This window comes from Schistocerca americana, chromosome 6 (assembly GCF_021461395.2).
Source record: "Schistocerca americana isolate TAMUIC-IGC-003095 chromosome 6, iqSchAmer2.1, whole genome shotgun sequence".
NCBI classification, from domain to species: domain Eukaryota; kingdom Metazoa; phylum Arthropoda; class Insecta; order Orthoptera; family Acrididae; genus Schistocerca; species Schistocerca americana.
This window is the reverse complement of record NC_060124.1, coordinates 426,915,704-426,938,989: the sequence shown is the minus strand read 5'-3', so window position 1 is coordinate 426,938,989 and position 23,286 is coordinate 426,915,704. Positions and strand designations below refer to the sequence as shown.

The following is a 23,286-nucleotide window of genomic DNA, read 5'->3' as shown; positions in this document are numbered from 1 at the left end:
TATCAGATATTTACAGGCCGGTTTTTTTTTCTGCAGTGACTGTGTTGTTTACAAGGTGAATCCCGCTGATGGTTCATCTCTGGACAGTTGGTTTATTGCACACGTTCTCTGAAACTCTCTCTGAGGCTGCATTTTATAGTACAGCGAGAGATGTGAGTCGATGACTTCATACATAGAAATAGTTTATTTTTGGTGCAATGTAGCCGCTGCTCAGACTCGTTTGTGTGTGGCAGGAACGTGTGTTATAGTGACACCGCACATTCACATTGCGAGAGTTACGTGTCTTTTTGTTCCTCCTGGGAGCACTGTAATATCTCACTCACCACCATTGTGTTTGCTGCATTATACACTCCTGGAAATTGAAATAAGAACACCGTGAATTCATTGTCCCAGGAAGGGGAAACTTTATTGACACATTCCTGGGGTCAGATACATCACATGATCACACTGACAGAACCACAGGCACATAGACACAGGCAACAGAGCATGCACAATGTCGACACTAGTACAGTGTACATCCACCCTTCGCAGCAATGCAGGCTACTATTCTCCCATGGAGACGGTCGTAGAGATGCTGGATGTAGTCCTGTGGAACGGCTTGCCATGCCATTTCCACCTGGCGCCTCAGTTGGACCAGCGTTCGTGCTGGACGTGCAGACCGCGTGAGACGACGCTTCATCCAGTCCCAAACATGCTCAATGGGGGACAGATCCGGAGATCTTGCTGGCCAGGGTAGTTGACTTACACCTTCTAGAGCACGTTGGGTGGCACGGGATACATGCGGACGTGCATTGTCCTGTTGGAACAGCAAGTTCCCTTGCCGGTCTAGGAATGGTAGAACGATGGGTTCGATGACGGTTTGGATGTACCGTGCACTATTCAGTGTCCCCTCGACGATCACCAGTGGTGTACGGCCAGTGTAGGAGATCGCTCCCCACGACCATGATGCCGGGTGTTGCCCCTGTGTGCCTCGGTCGTATGCAGTCCTGATTGTGGCGCTCACCTGCACGGCGCCAAACACGCATACGACCATCATTGGCACCAAGGCAGAAGCGACTCTCATCGCTGAAGACGACACGTCTCCATTCGTCCCTCCATTCACGCCTGTCGCGACACCACTGGAGGCGGGCTGCACGATGTTGGGGCGTGAGCGGAAGACGGCCTAACGGTGTGCGGGACCGTAGCCCAGCTTCATGGAGACGGTTGCGAATGGTCCTCGCCGATACCCCAGGAGCAACAGTGTCCCTAATTTGCTGGGAAGTGGCGGTGCGGTCCCCTACGGCACTGCGTAGGATCCTACGGTCTTGGCGTGCATCCGTGCGTCGCTGCGGTCCGGTCCCAGGTCGACGGGCACGTGCACCTTCCGCCGACCACTGGCGACAACATCGATGTACTGTGGAGACCTCACGCCCCACGTGTTGAGCAATTCGGCGGTACGTCCACCCGGCCTCCCGCATGCCCACTATACGCCCTCGCTCAAAGTCCGTCAACTGCACATACGGTTCACGTCCACGCTGCCGCGGCATGCTACCAGTGTTAAAGACTGCGATGGAGCTCCGTATGCCACGGAAAACTGGCTGACACTAACGGCGGCGGTGCACAAATGCTGCGCAGCTAGCGCCATTCGACGGCCAACACCGCGGTTCCTGGTGTGTCCGCTGTGCCGTGCGTGTGATCATTGCTTGTACAGCCCTCTCGCAGTGTCTCGCAGTGTCCGGTCTGACACACCGGTGTCAATGTGTTCTTTTTTGCATTTCCAGGAGTGTATTTATAAATGTTATAGCATTACTAGAAACTAATAATATTGCAGGATTTATTTGTATAAATATGGTATTGTAGCAGGTTAGTAAAAATGCCTGGGACTATCACTGTTACAGCTTACATACGGTAGCAATGTCCGTCATTATCAATGCATATATGAGTTTTTCATACCAATAGCTTCTTTTTAAAGTACAGCTGTATTGCTAACTGGCCAGCAAGTCTCTTTGGGTTTTTGTGGATGAGACGAAATTATGTTAATAGGTTTCTTATAGTGGCGTTGCATTTAGAAACAATAATATTTTTCCTCCAGCATCCTGGTCGGAGACGACTGCTCATACATTGTGCAAATTTCTCAGTCATTGCTGGATTTCATGGCAATGTGTTGACGACCATATACCAAGCATTGTGGTTTGCGGTCGTAGCTGTACTCCAAATCAATGGTCTACGTTATAGGGCATACTTCGCTGTAGGCTACATACTTTTTTCTGGGGGAGTGGGCGGGTTGCAGATACTGCTCTCTTTTCCTCGACGTTATGTCACTCCTTCGTTACTTATGTATCGAACTGCGGTATTTCTAATAAGTATCCTCACCAGGGTAACCTCTTCGAGGTGATAGATGCACACAATTCACTTTGATGTGTCGATAAACTAACACTTTTCACAACATCTATATAAACGATTTTGTAGACAATCTGAGCAGCCGTCTTCGGTTGTTTGCAGATGACGCTGTCGTTTATCGACTAATAAAGTCATCAGAAGATCAAAACAAACTGAAAAACGATTTAGAAAAGATATCCGAATGGTGCGAAAAGTGGGAGTTGACCCTAAATAACGAAAAGTGTGAGGTTATCTACATGAGTGCTAAAAGGAACTCGTTAAACTTCGGTTACACGATAAATCAGTCTAATCTAAGAGCCGCAAATTCAATTAAATACCTAGGTATTACAATTACGAACAACTTAAATTGGAAGGAACACATAGAAGATGTTGTGATGAAGGCTAGCCAAAGACTGCGATTTATTGGCAGGACACTTAGAAAATGTAACAGGTGTACTAAGGAGACTGCCTACACTACGCTTGACCGTCCTCTTTTAGAATACTGCTGCACTGTGTGGGATCCTTAGCAGATAGGACTGACGGAATACATCGAAAAAGTTTAAAGAAAGGCAGCACGTTTTGTATTATCGCGAAATATGGGAGAGAGTGTCAAAGAAATGATACAGGATTTGGGCTGGAAATCATTAAAAGAAAGGCGTTTTTCGTTGCGACGGAATCTTCTCATGAAATTCCAATCACCAAATTTTTTCTCTGAATGCGAAAATATTTTGTTGACACCGACCTACATAGGGAGGAACGATCACCACGATAAAATAAGGGAAATCAGAGCTCGTACGGAAAGATATACAGTGGCGGTCAAAATAATAGAGCCACCTGGCAAAGGTTTGGAATAAAGTGCACATTTATTACTTGATATGTTTGAACTATGATGGAAACCATTACAACCGAGTCACATTGTACTATAGTCAGTTATATCGATAACACAACACAAAATAATCAGTAATAATCGATAATATTCAAAAGAATACCAGACCACAGGGTCAAAACAATAGAGCCAATTGAAACAAATATATTGTACTTGATCTCAGTCTTATGAAACGTACAGGAACAGTCTTTTTTGCATAGGACTGCATTAGTACTTCGTGGGGTAACCCTTATTTTTGAGGATTGCCCTGCACCTCTTACCCATAGAGTCTACTAAACGCCTGCATTCGTCACTACTGATCGCATACCAGGCTCTTTGGATTTCTTCCCACAGTTTTTCTGACGATGTAGCTTTTGAGCGGTCAATTCTCTTGTCTAAGATCTCCCATAAGTTCTCAATGGGTGATGCGTCAGGGGACTGAGGTGGCCACTCTAATACTTCGATATTGTGCTCTTGAGCAAACTGCCTTATGATCCTTGCAGTATGCTTTGGATCGTTATCGTGCTGAAATTTCCATTTCAGCGGCATTTCCTCTTCAGCATAAGGCAGCATCACATTTGCCAAGATGTCTTTGTACATTTCTGCGTTCATTATGCCGTTGATACGGTGTATTGGACCAATGCCGTACCACGAAAAACATCCCCATACCATAACACTTCCGCCACCGTATTTCACAGTTTTTAAAGTGTACTTGGGATTAAATTCCTGGTTTGGTGGGCGGCGCACATAGACTTTTCCGTCTGAGGCAAACCTATTAAACTTGGATTCATCGGACCAAAGGATGTTCCTCCACCAAGTATTAGGTTTTTGTTCATTTCTCCGGGCAAAGGCTAACCTTTTCCGAACATTAGCTTGTGAAACATGTGGCTTCTTTCTTGCAATGCCCCCATTCAATTTTGCAGATCTCAGTCGTCTTTGAATCGTTGAGGTTGATGGTTGAACATCATGTTCGTCGCTAAACAAAATGGCTTTCAGTCGTGGTGTTGACAAAAATGGGTCTTTCTTCACTTCCCTAGTGATGAGTCTGTCTACGCGAGGAGTAGTTACACGAGGTCGCCCCCTGTTCTCCACCTGCGGCTTTGTTTGTTTTGACCGTCACATGGCGTTCTGGACTCGTTTTCGCGAAACGTGCAAGACATTGGCTATTTTATTCATGGACATCCCACTTTTGAACATCCGGAACATTACTATACGCTCATCTTCACTGGTATGCTTTGCTCTGCCCATCTAGACGAATGTAAACAAAACCACACGTCAATTTACATACAAAACAACTGCATAAAAATCAATTTAAAGGCACATGTGTAAAGCGGCTCTATTATTTTGACCCATAAGATTCTTACCTTTATGCCTCTTTTCACACGTCTAGCTCAAACGCTTCCTTTCGGACGACTAAAGATAGCAGCAACGTCATCCCTGATGTTGTCTACAAGGGACTGACAACACGGCACTCGTGGCGATTTCGCGAACTAATAGATATCCTAGTTCTTAATCTCGTCAATAGAGGTGGCTCTATTATTTCGACCGCCACTGTATGTGTTCACTCTTTCCGCACGCTATACGAGGTGCAAATCACAGAGAATTGTGAAGGTGATTCGATGAACTCTCTGCCAGGCACTTGAATGTGATTTACAGAGTATCCATGTATATGGAGATGTAGAACATTTAATAACTCACAAGAACCAAATTTACAACATATGTCATGCTCTGTAGGTGCTTATTTTTTAACACTGTGCTAATTCTTATAGCCACAGTATCTTTGGTTGAAAGCATCAGAATTTTTTTACAACGCCATTATTTCCAACAACGCAGTCATTTCAACACTAAAGCTATAAAGCCACACACTCTAGTACCTTAGCAAGTTAATATCTATTGCAGGGTGATATTTGTTATACATATATTATACTTGTTCATTTCTGACACTTACACTATGTTGTCACACACACCCTCATATTAATAATGAAGTAGTGGGGGCACATGCTGCACTCTGACTAGCTGAGAGCATCATGACGTCGACGGGATGATTAAATACGTAAAGATTTATAAAGAGATGAAAAATGTGGAAAATTATGTAAAATTGTGGAATATGTTGGAAAATATGGAAAAATACTAAAAACCGGGTGAAACATAAGTAAAACTGTGGAAATTATGCAACAATGAGAGTGCTTCATATCTGTCACATGTGGTTCTGCTGATGCCTGGAATCGCTAAAATCACGTAAGATTAAACTATTGTTATTGAACAGACCTCGAGTGACATGGCTTAACGTAACTTGTTGTTAACAAGCAGACATAGCGTGATCAGCTTTCTGTGCTGCCTGGGTACAGAGCGAATCCTATATAATAAAAGATGCAGATGGGGATGGGATGTTTCAGTTTCATTGTTCTAGGGGAAAGGGGGGGGGGGGGTGGCATGCGGAAGAAGGGATAGAGAGAGTGGTTTGGAATTCCCATCAGCGACTTTTTATTTGAGTCATCTATCTTCTGACTGGTTTCATGGTTTGATACGGCCCACTACGAATTCCTCTCCTGCGCCAGCCTTTTCATTACAAAGAAACCCTTGCATTCTATGTATTCAATTATTTTAAGGAAGTGTTCGAATCTTTGTCTTCCTGTACAATTTTTAGAGCTCCCTCTAGTATCAAGAAGTTATTCCATTATGTCTTAACAGATGTCCTACCATCTTGTCACTTCTTCTTGTCAGTGTTTTCCATATATTCCTTTCCTCGCCGATTTTTCGGAGAATCTCTTTCCATATCAATCCACCTAATTCTTAACATTATTCTGTAGCACGCCATCTCAAATGCTTCGATTCTCTTCTTTTCACGTTTTCTTACAGTTCATGTTTCTCTACAATACAATGTTGTACTCTAAACGTACATTCTCAGTAGCTTCACCCTCAGATTAAGACCTAAGTTTGATGCTAGTAGACTTCTCTCGGCCAGGAATGCCATTTATGTCCTTATTCTGTCCGTCACTGATTATTTTTCTGCCTAGGTAGCAGAATTCCTTAATTTCATCTACTTCGTGATCATCAACCCCAATGTTAAGTTTCTCACTGTTCTCATTTCTGCTACTTCATTACTTTCGTCTTTCTTCGATTTATTCTCAATTCGTATTCTATACTCATTAGACTGTTCACTGCATGCAGCAGATGCTGCTATTCTTCTTCACTTTCACTGAGGATAGCAATGTCATCAGCGAATCTTATCTTTGATACTCCTTTACCTTGGATTTTAATTCCACTGTTGCACTTTTCTTTTTTTTTTCGTCACTGCTTCTTCGATGTGTATGTTGAACAGTACAAGGAAAGACTACATCCCTGTCTTACACAGTTTTTAGTCCAAGCATTTCGTTTCGGTCTTCCACTCTTATTGTTCCTTGTTGGCTCTTGTACATATTGTATGTTACCCATCTTTCCCTACAGCTTATCCCTATTTTTCTTAGAATTTAGAACTTACTGAATACAACTCACTCAGTTGTCCAAAGTGTGCATGGTGCGCCCCTGGATGACCTTGAACAGACTCGCAAGTCTGTTGAAATATAACGAAAGTCGTTTGTTGACCACACTGGATTGCTGCTATAGGATAACATGGTGTTTACTTATCGTTCTATGTCAAGTAAATTAATTTTAATTGTGAAGTTTTTCCTTGTATTTTAGCACTGAAGATGTCTATTTATAGCCGAAATCTAGATTTACAAGAATAATAAAAGCTGATGGGATTCCGACAACCTGTTGTGTGCCTCTCCTTCCCTATAGTCTACCGTCGCTGATAATAACGGTTTCTGATGGGATCAAAGTTGGTTGAGTTCCCAGTGGTTCCCGGGGCGATGGGAGGGTGGGGATGGCCTTGAATGTTTGTCAAAAAAATGTGACCTGCCACCTGATCTTACCAGCAATGATCATTATGTCCAGCATGTCCACTGTTAACCTACTATTATTATGTGAGATTTAGTTCTCTGGAAATGTTTATAGGCCAAGTATTGGGTTAGTAATCTGCTACTTTTTTTAGCAGGGTAACGAAAAATAAACGTGTTTTTATTGTTTCTGTACGACGTGTTCATAGCCCATCTTTCTTCATATGAACTACCACGTATAGAAACTTTGGTTACTGTCACAATTCATGATGGAGGAGAACAGACTCATGTTTATTTTCCAGCAAGACGAAGCCCCTCCACGTTGGAATAATAACTATCGGGAATAGATGGTTCGACGTCAGTCAGAATGATAGACAACGCGCATCAACCACAGACTGTATGTTTTCGCATTTGGATGTAGTGCTTGGTAAAGCAAGCATGTAGGCTATTACTTCTTCTCGGACTAAAGATATTATTGCTTGGGGGGTTGTGGCTGCCTTCCTCATCATAAAAGCATGGAATACGGATATGCGGAGAAGGTACTTTGCGCTTAGATTTCTGTATCATTGTAGACGGAACAACGTCATAGGTGAGGTGTTAAGGCAAGCTTTCTTAGTAGTAGAGGGAGCAGAAGATGGCAAGAACAGTAGAGGCAGCCAAGAATGAAATGTATCCAACAAGTTATCGAGGGCATCATCTGTACGCGCTGGTCTGAGATGATGGCATTGTTACAGGAAACGGTTCATGGTGGTCCGCTTCAGACCCTCTAGGCTGATCAGACGGAAAAACGATCCTTCCTCAGCCATACAGATCTTGGATATCATTACCACCTGTTCCATCAGTGCAGTTACTTGTGACAAAATGTTTTGACGACCTCGTTGTAGTTTTCTCATTCCAAATTATAGCCCCGTGGCTAAGCAGGAGTTCATGTGCAGGTACAGGATGGGCTCAAATACTTATCGGGCTCTTCACTGACGGGTACTCCACAAGAAGATAGTAAAAGTTTCGGTTCGTATTTCTGAGCTTTATTGAGAAAGTATAAATGAAATATCCCCCAAGAAACCTACTCTTCCATCAGTGACTTAATTTTCCCTTGGATGTACTGGAAAAAATTCTTATTGGTCTTTTGTACCTGACAGAAAGTGTTCTTAATGTTGAGAAGTAAATTGGACTCAATAAACCTTCGAATATGTTACGATGTTGTGAGGATGTTTGCCACGCGTTTTTTGATAAATTGGGTTCATTGAGCATAACGCTGTGTGTCCATTTTCAATTCCATTCGAGCAGGTACTGTTCTTTACATGTCAAAAGGGATTTACTGTGTCTTCCACAGAATAATGTTAGGATGGTAGGAATAATTTGTTCTTCGTATTTTTTGAGAATGATACAACAAGAGCGAAAAGATCGTAATTCTAAACAAGTAAAATGTTTTTTTGAGACGTCTTTTTTTGCATCTGACTTGTATACAGAAGTAAGTGAATGTATTAAATCCATTCGTGATCTAAAATTTCACTAATGCCTTGTTGAATATCTGCTTCTGTCTGTGCCACCGGTTCTTCATCTTTCTTTGATTTCATTTATTGAAGTACAACAACAACATTACCCGCCTTGATAATTTCGACTCCTCTTGAACTGTAGGTACTTCATATGGGATTCACAGGAGCATCATCAAAAGAAATATTTCCATCATCACCACTAGCGTCTTCGATAGTATACTCGTCTTCTTTAATGGATATATAGCGATTCATCTGACACACACTACAAACTGAAGCTACAATCTGCGCTCAACAGCATTGTTGAAGACATTAGTATCTATGTCACTGATCACTGCTCGTGGTCTACTGGCTAGCGTTTCTGCCTCTGAATCACGGGGTCCCAGGTTTGATTCCCAGCCGGGTCGGAGATTTTCTCCGTCCGGGGACTCGGTGTTTGTGTTGTTCTCCTCATTTCATCATGATTCGGGAAGATGGCGAGACTGGATTGTAAAAATATTGGGAATTTTACGGGTGCTGATAACAGCATCGCTGAGTGTCCCTCAAACCAAATATCTTCATCATCATCATCTATGTTACTAGGTGTACCCAGTGGGTAAACTGGATTCGGCTAGCAAAACTTCTTGTAAATATACCGGGTGGTTATAATTAAACTTTCCCTATTTAACATGTTGCAACACGGAAGCTAATTACCGTACGAGTACCAAACTTGGTAGCATTGATGTCCAGAGTATGGGGTGTATGATTTCCATGCATCACAGCGCCACCGTCCAGTACCAACTATCGCCACCGGGTGTCATGATCAGTCATCGTGATTCATAGTCTCACAACCTGACCAGTCACAGTGCACTTGTTGACGTGTCAACATGAGCTTGGACAAAAGGAGCAGGGAATTACTGGTGAAGCTCTATTAGCAAAATAACAGTAATGCTGCAGCTGCACTTTGAAACTATTGTCAGCTGAAAGGATTACGGAAGGGTCCTCTTTCTCCACCTGCTGTGCGATCATGATGAAGAAGTTCAAATCAACTGGAGAACTGAGGGTCGCTCCGGGAAGAGGCCGACGACCGATTGCAAGGCAGGTGGTTGGTGAAATCGCTGTTGCTATGGCAGACAACGTTGCGCGCAATTTTCGATCGTCAGGCAGTGTGCGTGCTATTCCACAACAATTAGCATCTCTTAGTCCACTTCGAACCACTCTCAAATGGTATCCGTACAAGATCCATATCGTACAGCAACTTGCACCCCAGGACGCACAACGACGTGTTTCATCAATAGCTTATTCTTTATATTTCGCCCTTGTGAAGGGATAGCATTGTGTCCATGTCGGAATTCCAGAGTGGTCAACATTGTGCAGGCTCAGTGATCGAGATTCCACGTTAGCCATTTGGGATCCGGGTAGGCTGCACAATTTCTAGAAGTTTTGGATAATTTCCTTTATGTTTTCACCAACAAGCTGTGAGTGACTAATAAGATTCAGTATAAAATCCGACTAATGGATGATGTTCCGGAGTGCCAAGTTCCATATAGGTTGACCCCTCCGAAAATGAGTATCTTATGTCAGAAGGCAAATTATATGCTGAGAGATGGGGTAATTACAATCTCGACATCCCCATGTAACTTTCCCGCATTTTTTGAGCTTAAAGGGCAAGGCAAAGATTGCCGCCCAGTGCTGGGCTATAGTATATGGAATCAAAAGGTCATTCCTGAGTGAGTGCCACTGCCCGATCTTTATAATTTTTTATCTAGTTTCCCCGTGCGCGTTTCTTTACTGTGTTCCATTTGAATCAAGTCTTTTATGAGTTATCAGTTATCAGATTACATTGACTGAGGACTGTAGCCATGTTTCACATTCTGTACGGACGGGAATCTGTAGGAGTTTAACAGAGTACTTTTTAGACTTTCTACTGGGGCTGATGTTTTGTCTCGCCTCTTAAATGACGTTTCCGGTAATTTTAAGTTTAAACCGCTTTACCATTACGCAGATACCGTGTTGGTTTATAGCGGCACTTTTACCGAAAATTTGAAACACGTCCAAGAGGTTGTAACACGCCTATGGGGAACCGGACTCAGCGTCAAACCCTGATCACATTGGCTCGTGGACAGATTTCCTTCATGGGCCGTGTAGTCTCAGCGAATGGGGCTAGAACTGACCAAGAGAGGACTCACGATTAACGAAGGTTGCCACCCGCCACTCCCCCCTAGAAACGAGAAAAGGGTGGCCAGGTTTATTGGCACAGCCAGTTATCTCAGTTAACGGCTCTGTTTAACAGCCTGCGGAGAAAGGGCGACGTATTTAATAGGGGAGAAAGCCATCAAACCTCCTTTGGAGCCATTAAGATGGTTTTGCGTAATCCTCCAGTGCTGGCTATTCCTGATTTTGAGCTCCCGTTTATTGTTCAGACTTCTGCATCTGATACTGGGGTAGCAGCCCTTCTCCTTCAAGAACAACTTGGGGAGCAGCATACAGTAACTTATGCCTGAAGGAGGTTACCACCAGCTGAACTGAAGTATTTGCTCGGTGAGTGGGAGGCCATAGCTCTGCTATTTGCTTTAGAAAATTTTAGGTTTTACCTCGAGCACAGCGAGTTCGTTATGGAAACTGATAGCCAGCCTTTAAACTAGGTTCTGCCGCGCCCTAGAATAGCTGGCGGATAACACGTTGGGTGGTCTGCATTTACTCATTGCAGTTTAAGCTCAAGCACATCAGAGGGCCGGCTAACCGAACTGCAGATGCTTTAACGCATTGTTTGAGGAGGAAGGATCGTAGTAGCATATGTTACTTGTTTTGTCTGTATGTGTGCATGAGGGGGGGGGGGGGGAGGATGTTAACTGAGGTTACAGAACTCTTTGGGGATCTTAGGAAGATACAAGAGCATGACCTCTTGATTTTATTGGTTAAACGGTAATTTACCCCAGAGGGAACAGGTGCCAGAGCACACTTTAAAGGAGGGCATTGTTACCAAAGGAAGGCAGACAAAATTATATTTGTTTACCAAAGGAAGTGGTGCCTCCACCGCCGCTACTCATTTTTCTTTTTCACTGTTAGATGGGCACTCAGATGTCCATATAACTCTTGAAAAGATTCAGCAACATGTAATATGGCCTTCACTGCAAAGGGATGTTCGTCGCGTATTGGGGAGTGTGAGTAAAACTTTTTATTGATTATGTGGGTCCTCTTCCTCGTACTTGAACAGGGGTTCGTAATATTATAGTCACATCAACGCTTTCTCCAGTTTCACAAGGTTGACACGAAGCCGAGTAGTGACACGAATATTGTCCATTTACTACTTGTTGAATATCTTTTTTTTATTTGGGCCCACGAAAATCCTTGATGAGTGATAACGCCCTAGCCTTCATGTAAAGGCAACCTAGTAAATTTTGCTTCGAGGATACCATTAGGCACGTCACAACTACCAGTTGTTACCCTCAGCCTTCTTTGGTGAGAGAGTAAATCGAAACGTTAAGTCCGTCATCATTTTTCATGCCCGTCCTCAGAATAAGTGGACCGTATCTTTACCTTGGCTAAATTTCGCGTTATATTCAACGTAGCATGAAGCTATTAATGCAATCCTACTACCTTAATGTTCCCGTATTCCATCAACTATCCTTTGGCCAGCTTGTGGTCAGTCAACGAGCTTCTCGCTGATAAAATTACTCCGGAGTGAATCAGCATAATTGGAGGAGGACCAGATATAACATAGAAGTGGTGCACTATCGGCCGTTATACTCAGCGGAGAGGTGAGATAATGGTCGCCGGCCAGTGTGGCCGGGAGGTTCTAGGTGCGTCAGTCTGGAACCGCGCGACCGCTACGGACGCAGGTTCGAATCCTGCCTCGGGCATGGATGTGTGTGGTGTCCTAAGGTTAGTTAGGTTTAAGTAGTTCTAAGTTCTAGGGGACTGATGACCTCAGATGTTAAATCCCATAGTGCTCAGAGCCATTTCAATTTGAGATAATAGTCAAGGTAGGAGATATTGCTGAGAGAAGGAGTGCTACGGGTTCCCACAGACTGGGTCCATGTTTTTTGAGTCAAAGTGAGGTGCTGAATGTCTTAAGCCCAGTTAATCTCCAAGTCCACAAACTGGGTTCCGGTAAGGTATTGAAAGTGCATGTTACCCAAATGAGGGAGAAATAATCATGTTCCTGCTCCTTCATTCCTTGGTTACCAGCACAGCGGGGTGTTGAATTGCACGTTTGGTGGGGGAGATTAAACAGTGGCGGCTGGATCCGGTCCATGTTCGATCGTAGAAAGTTAATCTCTACCAATTTTCTGCGACCCGTAGGCAAGTGGCGCCTGCAGCGAGGGAGTCGTACTGTGGCCTGTACAGAGTAACGTTGATGGCGAACTCTTATGTGGTGTGTGGCGTTGCTCGGCAAGTGATTGGTGCTATTGTTGTCTCCCTGGAACGTGGCTGAAGTGAAGAACAATTGGTGTGAGGCGTCCCTGATGGCGGGCTGTTTATCTTCTAGCTGCTTTTGCAGTACGGATGAGGCTTAAAGGGGCAGTTTTCGTTTTGTAACTTTTAATGGCCATGACAGTGTGCCATCTGTTGCAATGAATTGTCTGTAGACATAATCAATAACAGAACTGAGTTTGAGCTACTATGTCATGTGTTCTCGCAAATGTGAGGAAGATATTTAAAAATTTGGATTGGTAAATGAGATTTTAAACATTCTGTTTAATGTTAAGCAGCCCTGAATTTTGTTTTAAACTGTTTAAGTTATTGTCAAGCCTTGGCCCCCATGAAAGACTACTGTGACCATACAACGGGTGATCAAAAAGTCAGTATAAACTTGAAAACTTAATAAACCACGGAATAATTTAGATACTGATGTAAAAATTGACACACATGCTTGGAATGACATGAGGTTTTATTAGAACAAAAAAAAAAAAAAAAAAAAAAAACGAAAACAGAGTATTGCTAGACGCGTGAAAGATCTCTTGCGCGCGTCGTTTGGTGACGATCGTGTGCTCAGCCGCCACTTTCGTCATGCTTGGCCTCCCAGGTCCCCAGACCTCAGTCCGTGCGATTATTGGCTTTGGGGTTACCTGAAGTCGCAAGTGTACCGTGATCAACCGATTGGCGTCGGATGTTGTGCTGAAAGACAACATCCGACGCCAATGCCTCACCATAACTCCGGACATGCTTAACGGTGCTGTTCACAAAATTATTCCTCGACTACAGCTATTGGTGAGGAATGATGGTGGACATACTGAGCATTTCCTGTAAGGAACATCATCTTTGCCTTGTCTTACTTTGTTATGCTAATTATTGCTATTCTGATCAGATGAAGCACCATCTGTCGGACATTTTTTGAACGTTTGTATTTTTTTTTTTGGTTCTAACGAAACCCAATGTCATTCCAAGCAAGTGTGTCAATTTGTACCTCTCTATCTACATTATTCCGTGATTTGTTCAGTTTTTTAATTTATACTGAATTTTTGATCACCCAGTATGTGGGTTATTGTGGGCCTGTGTAATCGGTAGGGTACACATTAGCTTGATATGGCAATCTAGCTGCATGTGACAACAAGTAAGTAGCGATTACAATTTTAGGTGATCTGCATCCTGATCCTATCTTATTTCATTCTTATTCTATTGAACTTGAACTTAATTTTCTAAGTGATATTAGCCATCTTAGTAATTATTATTAATTATGGCTTTACCAGTTTATTGGCAGAGTTCAAAATATTGTCGTAATTTATTTACGGGTTGCTTTAACAGTCAGTACTAGGAGCACAGCGCCACCATTTACCTATGTTCGCGCTGAGGTAAAAACGTTTGGAGTTGGACGAGCGCTGGGACCGCCCCTTGGATGGTACTTCGGCGGTGCGATTTCCTCTTGGCAGTCCAGCCATGTGGGTGCGGTGCATGGCGTGATAATTTTGCCTTAGATACTCTTGTTTCCTGCTCACTGGGTTTATAATGAAGTTGTCCTGTGTTTCAGTAACCAATATGCACTATTGCTAATTATATTGCCTTTCCCCTTACAGAATATTTAGTCCTCCCGTGTTCATATCATGCTTGAAACTTGGTTACTGGAAGTAGATTTTATTGTGTTTTAGATATGTCCTGCTTCAGGGGTCTCGGTTTATTTGAGGTGTTATGAACTATTCAGATAGGGCTCCAATTACATTACTGGCCAGTAAAATTGCTACACCAAGAAGTAATGCAGATGATAAACGGGTATAGATTGGACAAAATATTATACTAGAACTAAAATGTGATTGCATTTTCACGCAGTTTAGGTGCATAGATCCTAAGAAATCAGTACGGAGAACAACCACCTCTGGCCGTAATAACGGCCTTCATATGCCTGGGCATTGAGTCGAACAGAGCTTGGATGGCGTGTACAGGTACACCTGCCCATGTAGCTTCAACACAATACCTCAGTTCATCGAGTGTAGTGACTGGCGTATTGTGACGAGCCAGTTGCTCGGCTGCCATTGACCAGACGTTTTCAATTGGTGAGAGATCTGGAGAACGTGCTGGCCAGGGCTGCAATCGAACATTTTCTGAATGCAGAAAAACCCGTACAGGACCTGCACCATGCGGTCGTGCATTATCCTGCTGAAATGTAGGGTTTCGCAGGGATCGAAAGAAGGGTAGAGCCACGGGTCGTAACACATCTGAAATGTAACGTCCACTGTTCAATGTGCCGTCAAAGCGAACAAGAGGTGACCGAGACGTGTAACCAATCGCACACCATACCATCACACCGGGTGATACACCAGTATGGCGATGACGAATACACGCTTTCAATGTGCGTTCACTGCGATATCGCCAGATACGGATGCGACCATCATGATGCTGTAAACAGAACCTGGATTCATCCGAAAAAATCATATTTTGCCATTCGTGCACCCAGGTTCGTCGTTGAGTACACCATCGCATGCGCTCCTGCCTGTGATGGAGCGTCAAGGGTAACCGCAGCCATAATCTTCGAGCTGATAGTCCATGCTGCTGCAAACGTCGTCGAACTGTTCGTGTAGATGGTTGTTGTCTGGCAAACGTCCCCATCTGTTGACTCAGGGATCGAGACGTGGCTGCACGATCCGTTACAGCCATGCGAATAAGATGCCTGTCATCTCGACTGCTAGTGATACGAGGCCGTTGGGATCCAGCACGGCATTCCGTATTACCCTTCTGAACCCACCGATTCCATATTCTGCTAACAGTCATTGGATCTCGACCAACGCGAGCAGCAATGTCGCGATACGATAAACCGCAATTTCGATAGGCCGTAATCCGACCTTTATCAAAGTCGGAAACCTGATGGTACGCATTTCTCCTCCTTACACGAGGCATCACAACAATGTTTCACCAGGCAACGCCGGTCAACTGCTGTTTGTGTATGAGAAATCGGTTGGAAACTTTCCTCATGTCAGCAAAATGGCTCTGAGCACTATGGGACTTATCCTCTGAGATCATCAGTCCCCTAGAACTCAGAACTACTCAAACCTAACTAAGGACATCACACACGTCCATGCCCGAGCCAGGATTCGAACCTGCGACAGCAGCGGTCGCGCGGTTCCAGACTGTAGCGCCCAGAACCGCTTGGCCACACCGGCCGGCTCATGTCAGCAGGTTGTGGGTTTCGCCACCGGTGCTAACCTTGTGTGAATGCTCTGAAAAGCTAATCATTTGCATATTACAGCATCTTCTTCCCATCGGTTAAATGTCGCGTCTGTAGCACGTCATCTTCGTGGTGTAGCAATTTTAATGGCCAGTAGTGTATGTCCATGGGTCTGGAGCGAAATCGGCCTTGTAACACACTCTGAAAGAGTGCTGCTCGGTTCAGTTTGAGACTCTATGGAGAGCACTCCATTTCAGGAGTGTTACTGCCCATAAACCTTTCAGTCGCAGATCCAGATTTATCACAGGATACGTGGCCATTCTGATACGATCATCGTTACGACACGTTCCTCTAGTGTTCGCGGTACACCATGTGGCAAAATATGCTCATTTCCTCCGCTTTTAGAGTTTGCTTAAGTGCAATAAGGAAAGCCACACACTAACTACCGTAACATCCTCTAGTCCGTACTTCACTGTTGGCATTACACATGATGGTGGGTAACATTCTCCAGGCACTCACCAACCCAAACCTTTCCATAGGATTGCCGCAGGGTAGAATGTGATTCATCTGCGCAAAGCACTAGTTTCCTTTCTTCCACTGTCCAGTTGTCGTTTACGTCACCTCAAGCTTCGCTTAGCATTGGCTACAGATATGTGTGAGTTATAAAGAGCTGCTCGACCACCGTACGCCATAACTTTTAGCTCCCTACCCACAGTAATTGTGCTAGCAGGACTGCTGCTACGACTTTGGAACTTACGAGTGCTTCCTTCCACTGATTTCGTACGACTTCTTACAACTACCCTCCACACTGCTCGATCTTCCCTGTCCGGCACTACATGAAGTGTGTCTGGTATTCATAGAAAAACTTGTCTTTCGTATACGTGTATCTACAATCGTAATCGGTGTGCACTCTATTACGTAATACGACATTTTGTCTGTTTGGATGATTTGGAAAATAGTTTCAGGTAGCCCCGAAATAAGTCATCAATTAAATAAGACAAACTGAATATTGCATCCTTGGCCGTTTTCTACACCAAACATCACAACAGTCAATTTGGGCAATTTTAGAACGGTTCATATTTTCCGGAGGGATTCATTACTCAGGTGATATCCAAGGACTAGACTACGTTCGTTCGATGCCAGTGAGCTCTGCTGCCCGTCTCATTCCGTTGTTCCTGCCTCTCTGCTGACAAGACAACACTGTCTGCCTCCTATTGTGCTGGCGGGTCCACACCTCTCACGACATCTAGTGGTCAGTTCCGCATTTCATAAGTGTGTCCAGATTCTTTTGACCATTGAATGTATATGTACGTCATGTGGTATCATGCTTGTGATGAATGATGACAGAGGAGGCAGCTCGGCTTAGCGCCACTGTCTGACAAAGGGATCAGCATCAGCCGTGTGACACGCTTTCACTACATGAGTGTGGTGGTGAGGTTTCGAATTTGAGGGACTGGCATAAACTGTCGTGATCACACAGTACCACCTTGACAGCGTTAAACCTACAACACGCATCTGCTCCATCCGATACTTGATGCAGCTGACGCCATTATTTATATTGACACATTTAGATTTTTTGTACAATAAATTGCAGTAGGCAGTTTCAAAGGTAATAGTGCACTGGAGGTTTATCACAAACAAGTCACTGTTATTATTAAATAACAGTTAATGATGCATCACGAACATAGGCTTTCAAATACGAGGACATAAGATAGTATTCGCAGGCTTACAGTGTATCGTAATGAGTAACGTCATGGGTGGTGATGGCGGATGTATTAGGTTCACTGGTTCTCGTCCCGCTGTATACAAATAATTTTTGTGTCTCATCTTAACACTGTTAACACATTCTGCGACTTTCATCGTCGTCATCATCATCATCATCTTCTTCTTTCAAGGATTAGGTTGTATAGCCACCTGTTCCGATCTCTGACATCAGGCCATCTCTTATGAGATTTACTTAGTATCTCTCTTTCCAGTGGGCCGATAGTTCATTATCCTTTTTGGCAATCTGTTTTCTGTCAACATGGTCGATTTCGTTCTATTCTCTTCTATCTTGTCATTAACTGAAAGGATTTTTAAGTCTCTTCTTATTGTTTCATTCCTTATCTTACTCATTCTATTACAGCCTCTTATATGTCTGTGATTTCATCTCTGCTGCCCGTGCACGTTACTTTTCTTGTTTTGTACCGTCCATGATTCAGAACCATACAGAAGAGTAGGTTCAGCCATAATTAATAGAATCTCTTTTACGTTTATTTTCTTGTTTTTTTCCCTAAGTTATTCCAGTTGTTCCACAGATAGCTTGGTATCTATCAACCTCCTTCTTCATTTCTTCGTCATAGTTAAAACTAATATCACATCCTAGTTAATTGAAATGCGACACTTGTTCTAAAATTTTCCCATTTGTCATTATTTTCGATCTAACTGGATTCTTTCCTTTGAAAGCCATTATCTTTGTCTTATTTGAAGATATACTTATGTTGTAATATATAGCGTTTTGGCACAATGCTCTTTGTAAATCACCTTCTTCTTCTTGCGTAATTATTTAGTCATCAGAATATAAAAGAGTATTTAGTGATACCTTGAATCCTATATTAATTGATAAATGTATTTCATCTTTCCACTTCATAACTACATCGTCAATGTGTAAATTAAATAGAATGGGTGACAGTCTGCATTCTTTTCGAACATCTTGATTCACTAAAATTTCATGGGATATTTTCGAACCTGCACTTACAAATATTTCTGTATTTAGAAAAGGAATCTTTATGGTATTAATAAGGTGTTTAGGAAAACCTTATATTTCCTGTATTTTCCATAAGAGAGATCTTTTTAGCTTATCAACGGCTTTCTCATAATCAGTAAATGCTAAATGCCCGAATAGGAAAGGCAATAAGAAAGAAAGAGAAAATTATAGAGGAAGGAAGGAAGGAAGAAAGGAAGGAACATTGGAATTAACGTCCCGTAAACATATAGAAAAATAAGATTACTAAATGCAAGATAAAATTTATGGGAAAAATGTAAATCGAATATCACAATCTGTCGCAGAAGCACACTCAGGCCTCAGAAACGGACGTTCGTGTAAGGATAATATGTTTGTAATAAGACATATTATTGATAAACTTGGGGGATGGGTCTCAATATTTTAAATTCTTCCGGGCCTGCGGCGTTATATATGCCTTGTAAGGACATTATGTGTACATTGAGCCACGCTGCTTTGTGTAACAGTTGATATTACTGTGACTTTATTTTCACTGGCTATAGGCCTGTTTCGGCTCAAAGGCCATTTTCAAGCACTCTGCAACATATAGTACGGTATTTAGATAATATATCTGAGAATTTACGTAATAAATAATTATTTCTTACATTTGGCGTAAGACTTACTTCCATATTACGTCGTTAACGCTCTTGCTGTCAGGTATCTTACTTGGTGCGTTTTTAAGCAAAGCACAGGCGAAATTATAAATTATTCGCTAAGTAATGTCTAAGCAGTGGAGTTTTTCTTTGTTGGCCAGTATCGTTAAGATCTTGTTAACCTTTTGTAATTTTGACAGCTTCGAGTTATGTCAGCGATGTTACATGCTTACAGATTTGTTTTTGTGGATTTATGGAGTTGTGTGATAGTAAAATCTTTGCAGCTGTATATTGGTGGTCGTTTTATGAAATTATCCGTGGTCAATAACTTCAATAAAATTATCGAAATAGTTTTTATGTTTTAAATCGCTTTGTTTGTTTAAAATGTGACACTTTATTACTGCTGTAATACAAGTATATTCTGTAATATTAGTGGTTATTTGTAACTCTAACTGATTAGGAAACGAAGAGAGAAATAAATAGTAGGCTGTTTATTTTCGAATGTGTGACGTGGTTAGACAGGAGTATTGCTTAAATTAATGTGACTGTAACGAGTAGCAATGACATTTATAATTCGTGGCTTGTCAAAAATATTTGGCTGCTCGTTTCTGTGGGTGTGGTCAGGCAGAAGCCCAAGGGGACCACTTTGTTGTCACAAATATTTAACTGTCTGAGAAGAGGAGGGGGGAGAGGGCTTTGCTCATGCACACGGTGAGGTGCTTCATATCTCACTTCCGTCTGCAGCAGAAATGTGTTTTAGCTTTAGCGTATTTTGGATCTCCTACCCTTTTGGGCTCGATAGTGACGGTTAACATTTTTACCACCGCCAGGATACGAACAGGCTACTTTCCGAGTCTATAGTCACGTCAGATTCGCGGCAGCGACCTTGGCAAGGGAGTCTGGGGGGTACTCACGTATGACGGCGAGCTCCCTCTCGTCGGAGCGCTTGGTGTAGATGGGCGCCTGCGTGGACACCTCGCACGAGTACAGGCCCGAAGCCTCGAACCGCATGTCGCGCAGCCACAGGTGGTTCTCGTCGCTCACGTTGCGCTGAAACAGAGAGGCGGGCCGTCGTCCGTCAGCAGCCAGACTCAAGCCTCGCAGACGGCGAGCTGCCGGATGATGTTTCCTGGAAACCAGTCTTCAAAGAGTCAGTGATTAATTACTTGAATAAGGGCCGACTGCACCAACGCCGATTAAAAGTTAACCGCGGTCAAGTCAGCATTTAACCCTGATTAACTAGATATTTGGCTGCACCAACCTCGATCAGAGTTAATCGAGGGATTTGATCGCGATTAAAGCTAGCCGAACTCGAAGGGTCGATTATCTTGAATTCATCGCGGTTAACTTATTGTAAACACGTAACATGGCAGCGTGTTTTGACGTTTTAGATGGCACAGAAGACGAATAAATGCAATATCTTCAACATACAAATCGTCGCAACAGTGTTGGTGTACTTGTGGAATGGGGAAATCCTTTCGAAGATTACGGTGATCGGGAATTTGAAGAGAGGTTTCGTCTTTCAAAAGAAACAGTGTGATGGTTACTGGATCAAATCCACGATAAGTTAGAATTTCCAACTTACCGAAATAATCCGACTCGCCCATGAACAAACTTCTGATGACATGAAGGGCATACGCAACTGGAGCATTTAATATAGTAACTGGTGACAGTGCTAATGTACATTCTACAACGGCACAAAGAATTATAAGGGAATTGTCAGGAATCATAGCAACAATGTCTCGTCAATACATAAAGTTTCCTTCTCGAACGGAAGTGCGCTCTGTGATGGATAGTTACAACACAGTGGCTGGATTTCCTGGAGTCATTCGTACAGTGGATTGCACTCACATAGGCATTCAGAATGCAGAACTTTTCCGCAATAGGAAATCACATTTCTCATTTAATTGTCAAACAATCAGCAACCACAATTTAATAATGCGGGACATTGTGGCTCAGTGCCCTGGCTCTGTGCATGATAGTACAATATTTCGTAATCGCGCTCGAAGGACACTGTTTGAAAATGGTGAAATACCAGTCGGTCACTTACTAGGAGATAGTGGCTATGCATGCAGACCTTACTTATTGACACCACTTTCAAATCCACAGAGTGCGACAGAGCACCGATATAATAGGACTCACATCACAACAAGAAACACTGTGGAGAGACAATATGGTTTGTGGAAGAGGAGGTTCCCCATTTTATCTATGAGAATGAGGTGTAATCCACAAACGACAATGGCAATTACTGTGAGTACGGCTGTCTTGCATAATATTACAAGGAGAACAAGCAAGGAAAAGCTACCAGAAGATACGGTAATTCTGCGGCTGCTGAGGCCCTTAAGTAGCGAGAGGGGCCCCGATATGGACGATAATGAGCCATTGCCTCCAGGTCAACAAATGTATCGCGATGACACACTACCAGGACGAGCAGTTCGTCGCACTATACTAGATGATCATTTTCACTGAGGTAAACTGTTACTTAGTACATGTAAAATACACTACTGGCCATTAAAATTGCCACACGAAGAAGAAATGCAGATGATAAACGGGTATTCATTGGACAAATATATTATACTAGAACTGACATGTGATTACATTTTCGCCGGCCGGAGTGGCCGTGCGGTTCTAGGCGCTACAGTCTGGAACCGAGCGACCGCTACGGTCGCAGGTTCGAATCCTACCTCGGGCATGGATGTGTGTGATGTCCTTAGGTTAGTTAGGTTTAATTAGTTCTAAGTTCTAGGCGACTGATTACCTCAGAAGTTAAGTCGCATAGTGGTCAGAGACATTTGAACCATTTTTGATTACATTTTTACGCAATTTGGGTGCATAGATCCTGAGAAATCAGTACCCAGAACAACCACCTCTGGCCGTAATAACGACCTTGATATTCCTGGGAATTGAGTCAAACAGAGCTTGGATGGCGTGTACAGGTACAGCTGCCCATGCAGCTTCAACACGATACCACAGTTCATCAAGAGTTATAACTGGCGTATTGTGACGAGCCAGTTGCTCAGCCACCATTGACCAGACGTTTCCAATTGGTGAGAGATCTGGAGAATGTGCTGGCCAGGGCAGCACTGGAACATTTTCTGTATCCAGAAAATCATTTGCATACCACAGCATCTTCTTCCTGTCGGTAAAATTTAGCGCCTGTAGCTAGTCATCTTCGTGGTGTTGCGATTTTAATGGCCAGTAGTGTATGTAATTATTTTTATTTGAAATTGTTATAGTGCACAGATAACAAAATGTTTTTTAAACATTTACATTACATTCGGTAGTATTCTTCCGATTACAATACACCTTTAGTGCCAACAGTTTGAGATTTTTTTTTCTCATTCCTTTCGTATGTTCTCTCTTCATCTTTTCCTGCTGCTGCTGGAGGTCTCAATGGTATCCTTCTCCGATTACATGTTTCTTGTGTTCCTGCACTTGAAGGTTTGGAGAAGGTTTGTTGAACATTCTCCATAACAACCGACACTGGAATTACGCTTTCGCCAGCTTTAGCAGCAAATACTGTTTGTGGTACTGCTGGCATCGCCAACTGCTGCATCATCAACTACATCTACATTTAGATCCATTATTACACTGTACTTTGTATCCGAATCAGAGGTATTTTCCCGTGGCTTCAATGACGAGCCAACTATTTACAGTTGTTTTGTCTCGTGTGGACTCTTTTTAGGTACTGGTACTGCCTTCCCTCTTCCTAATTTATAGACTTGAACCTTCTCTTCAGCCAAATTCTCCGCAACCTCC

General features: G+C 43.1%; 1 protein-coding gene across 1 annotated transcript in view; it reads right to left on the bottom strand.

The window, feature by feature from the left end:
- Positions 1-23,286, bottom strand: part of LOC124620185 — a 177,668-nt gene that overhangs the window by 24,606 nt on the left and 129,776 nt on the right. The window contains exon 3 of the mRNA XM_047146855.1: positions 20,442-20,577. Within this exon, the coding sequence (XP_047002811.1) occupies positions 20,442-20,577 (136 nt within the window). The remainder of the gene's footprint in view (positions 1-20,441; positions 20,578-23,286) is intronic.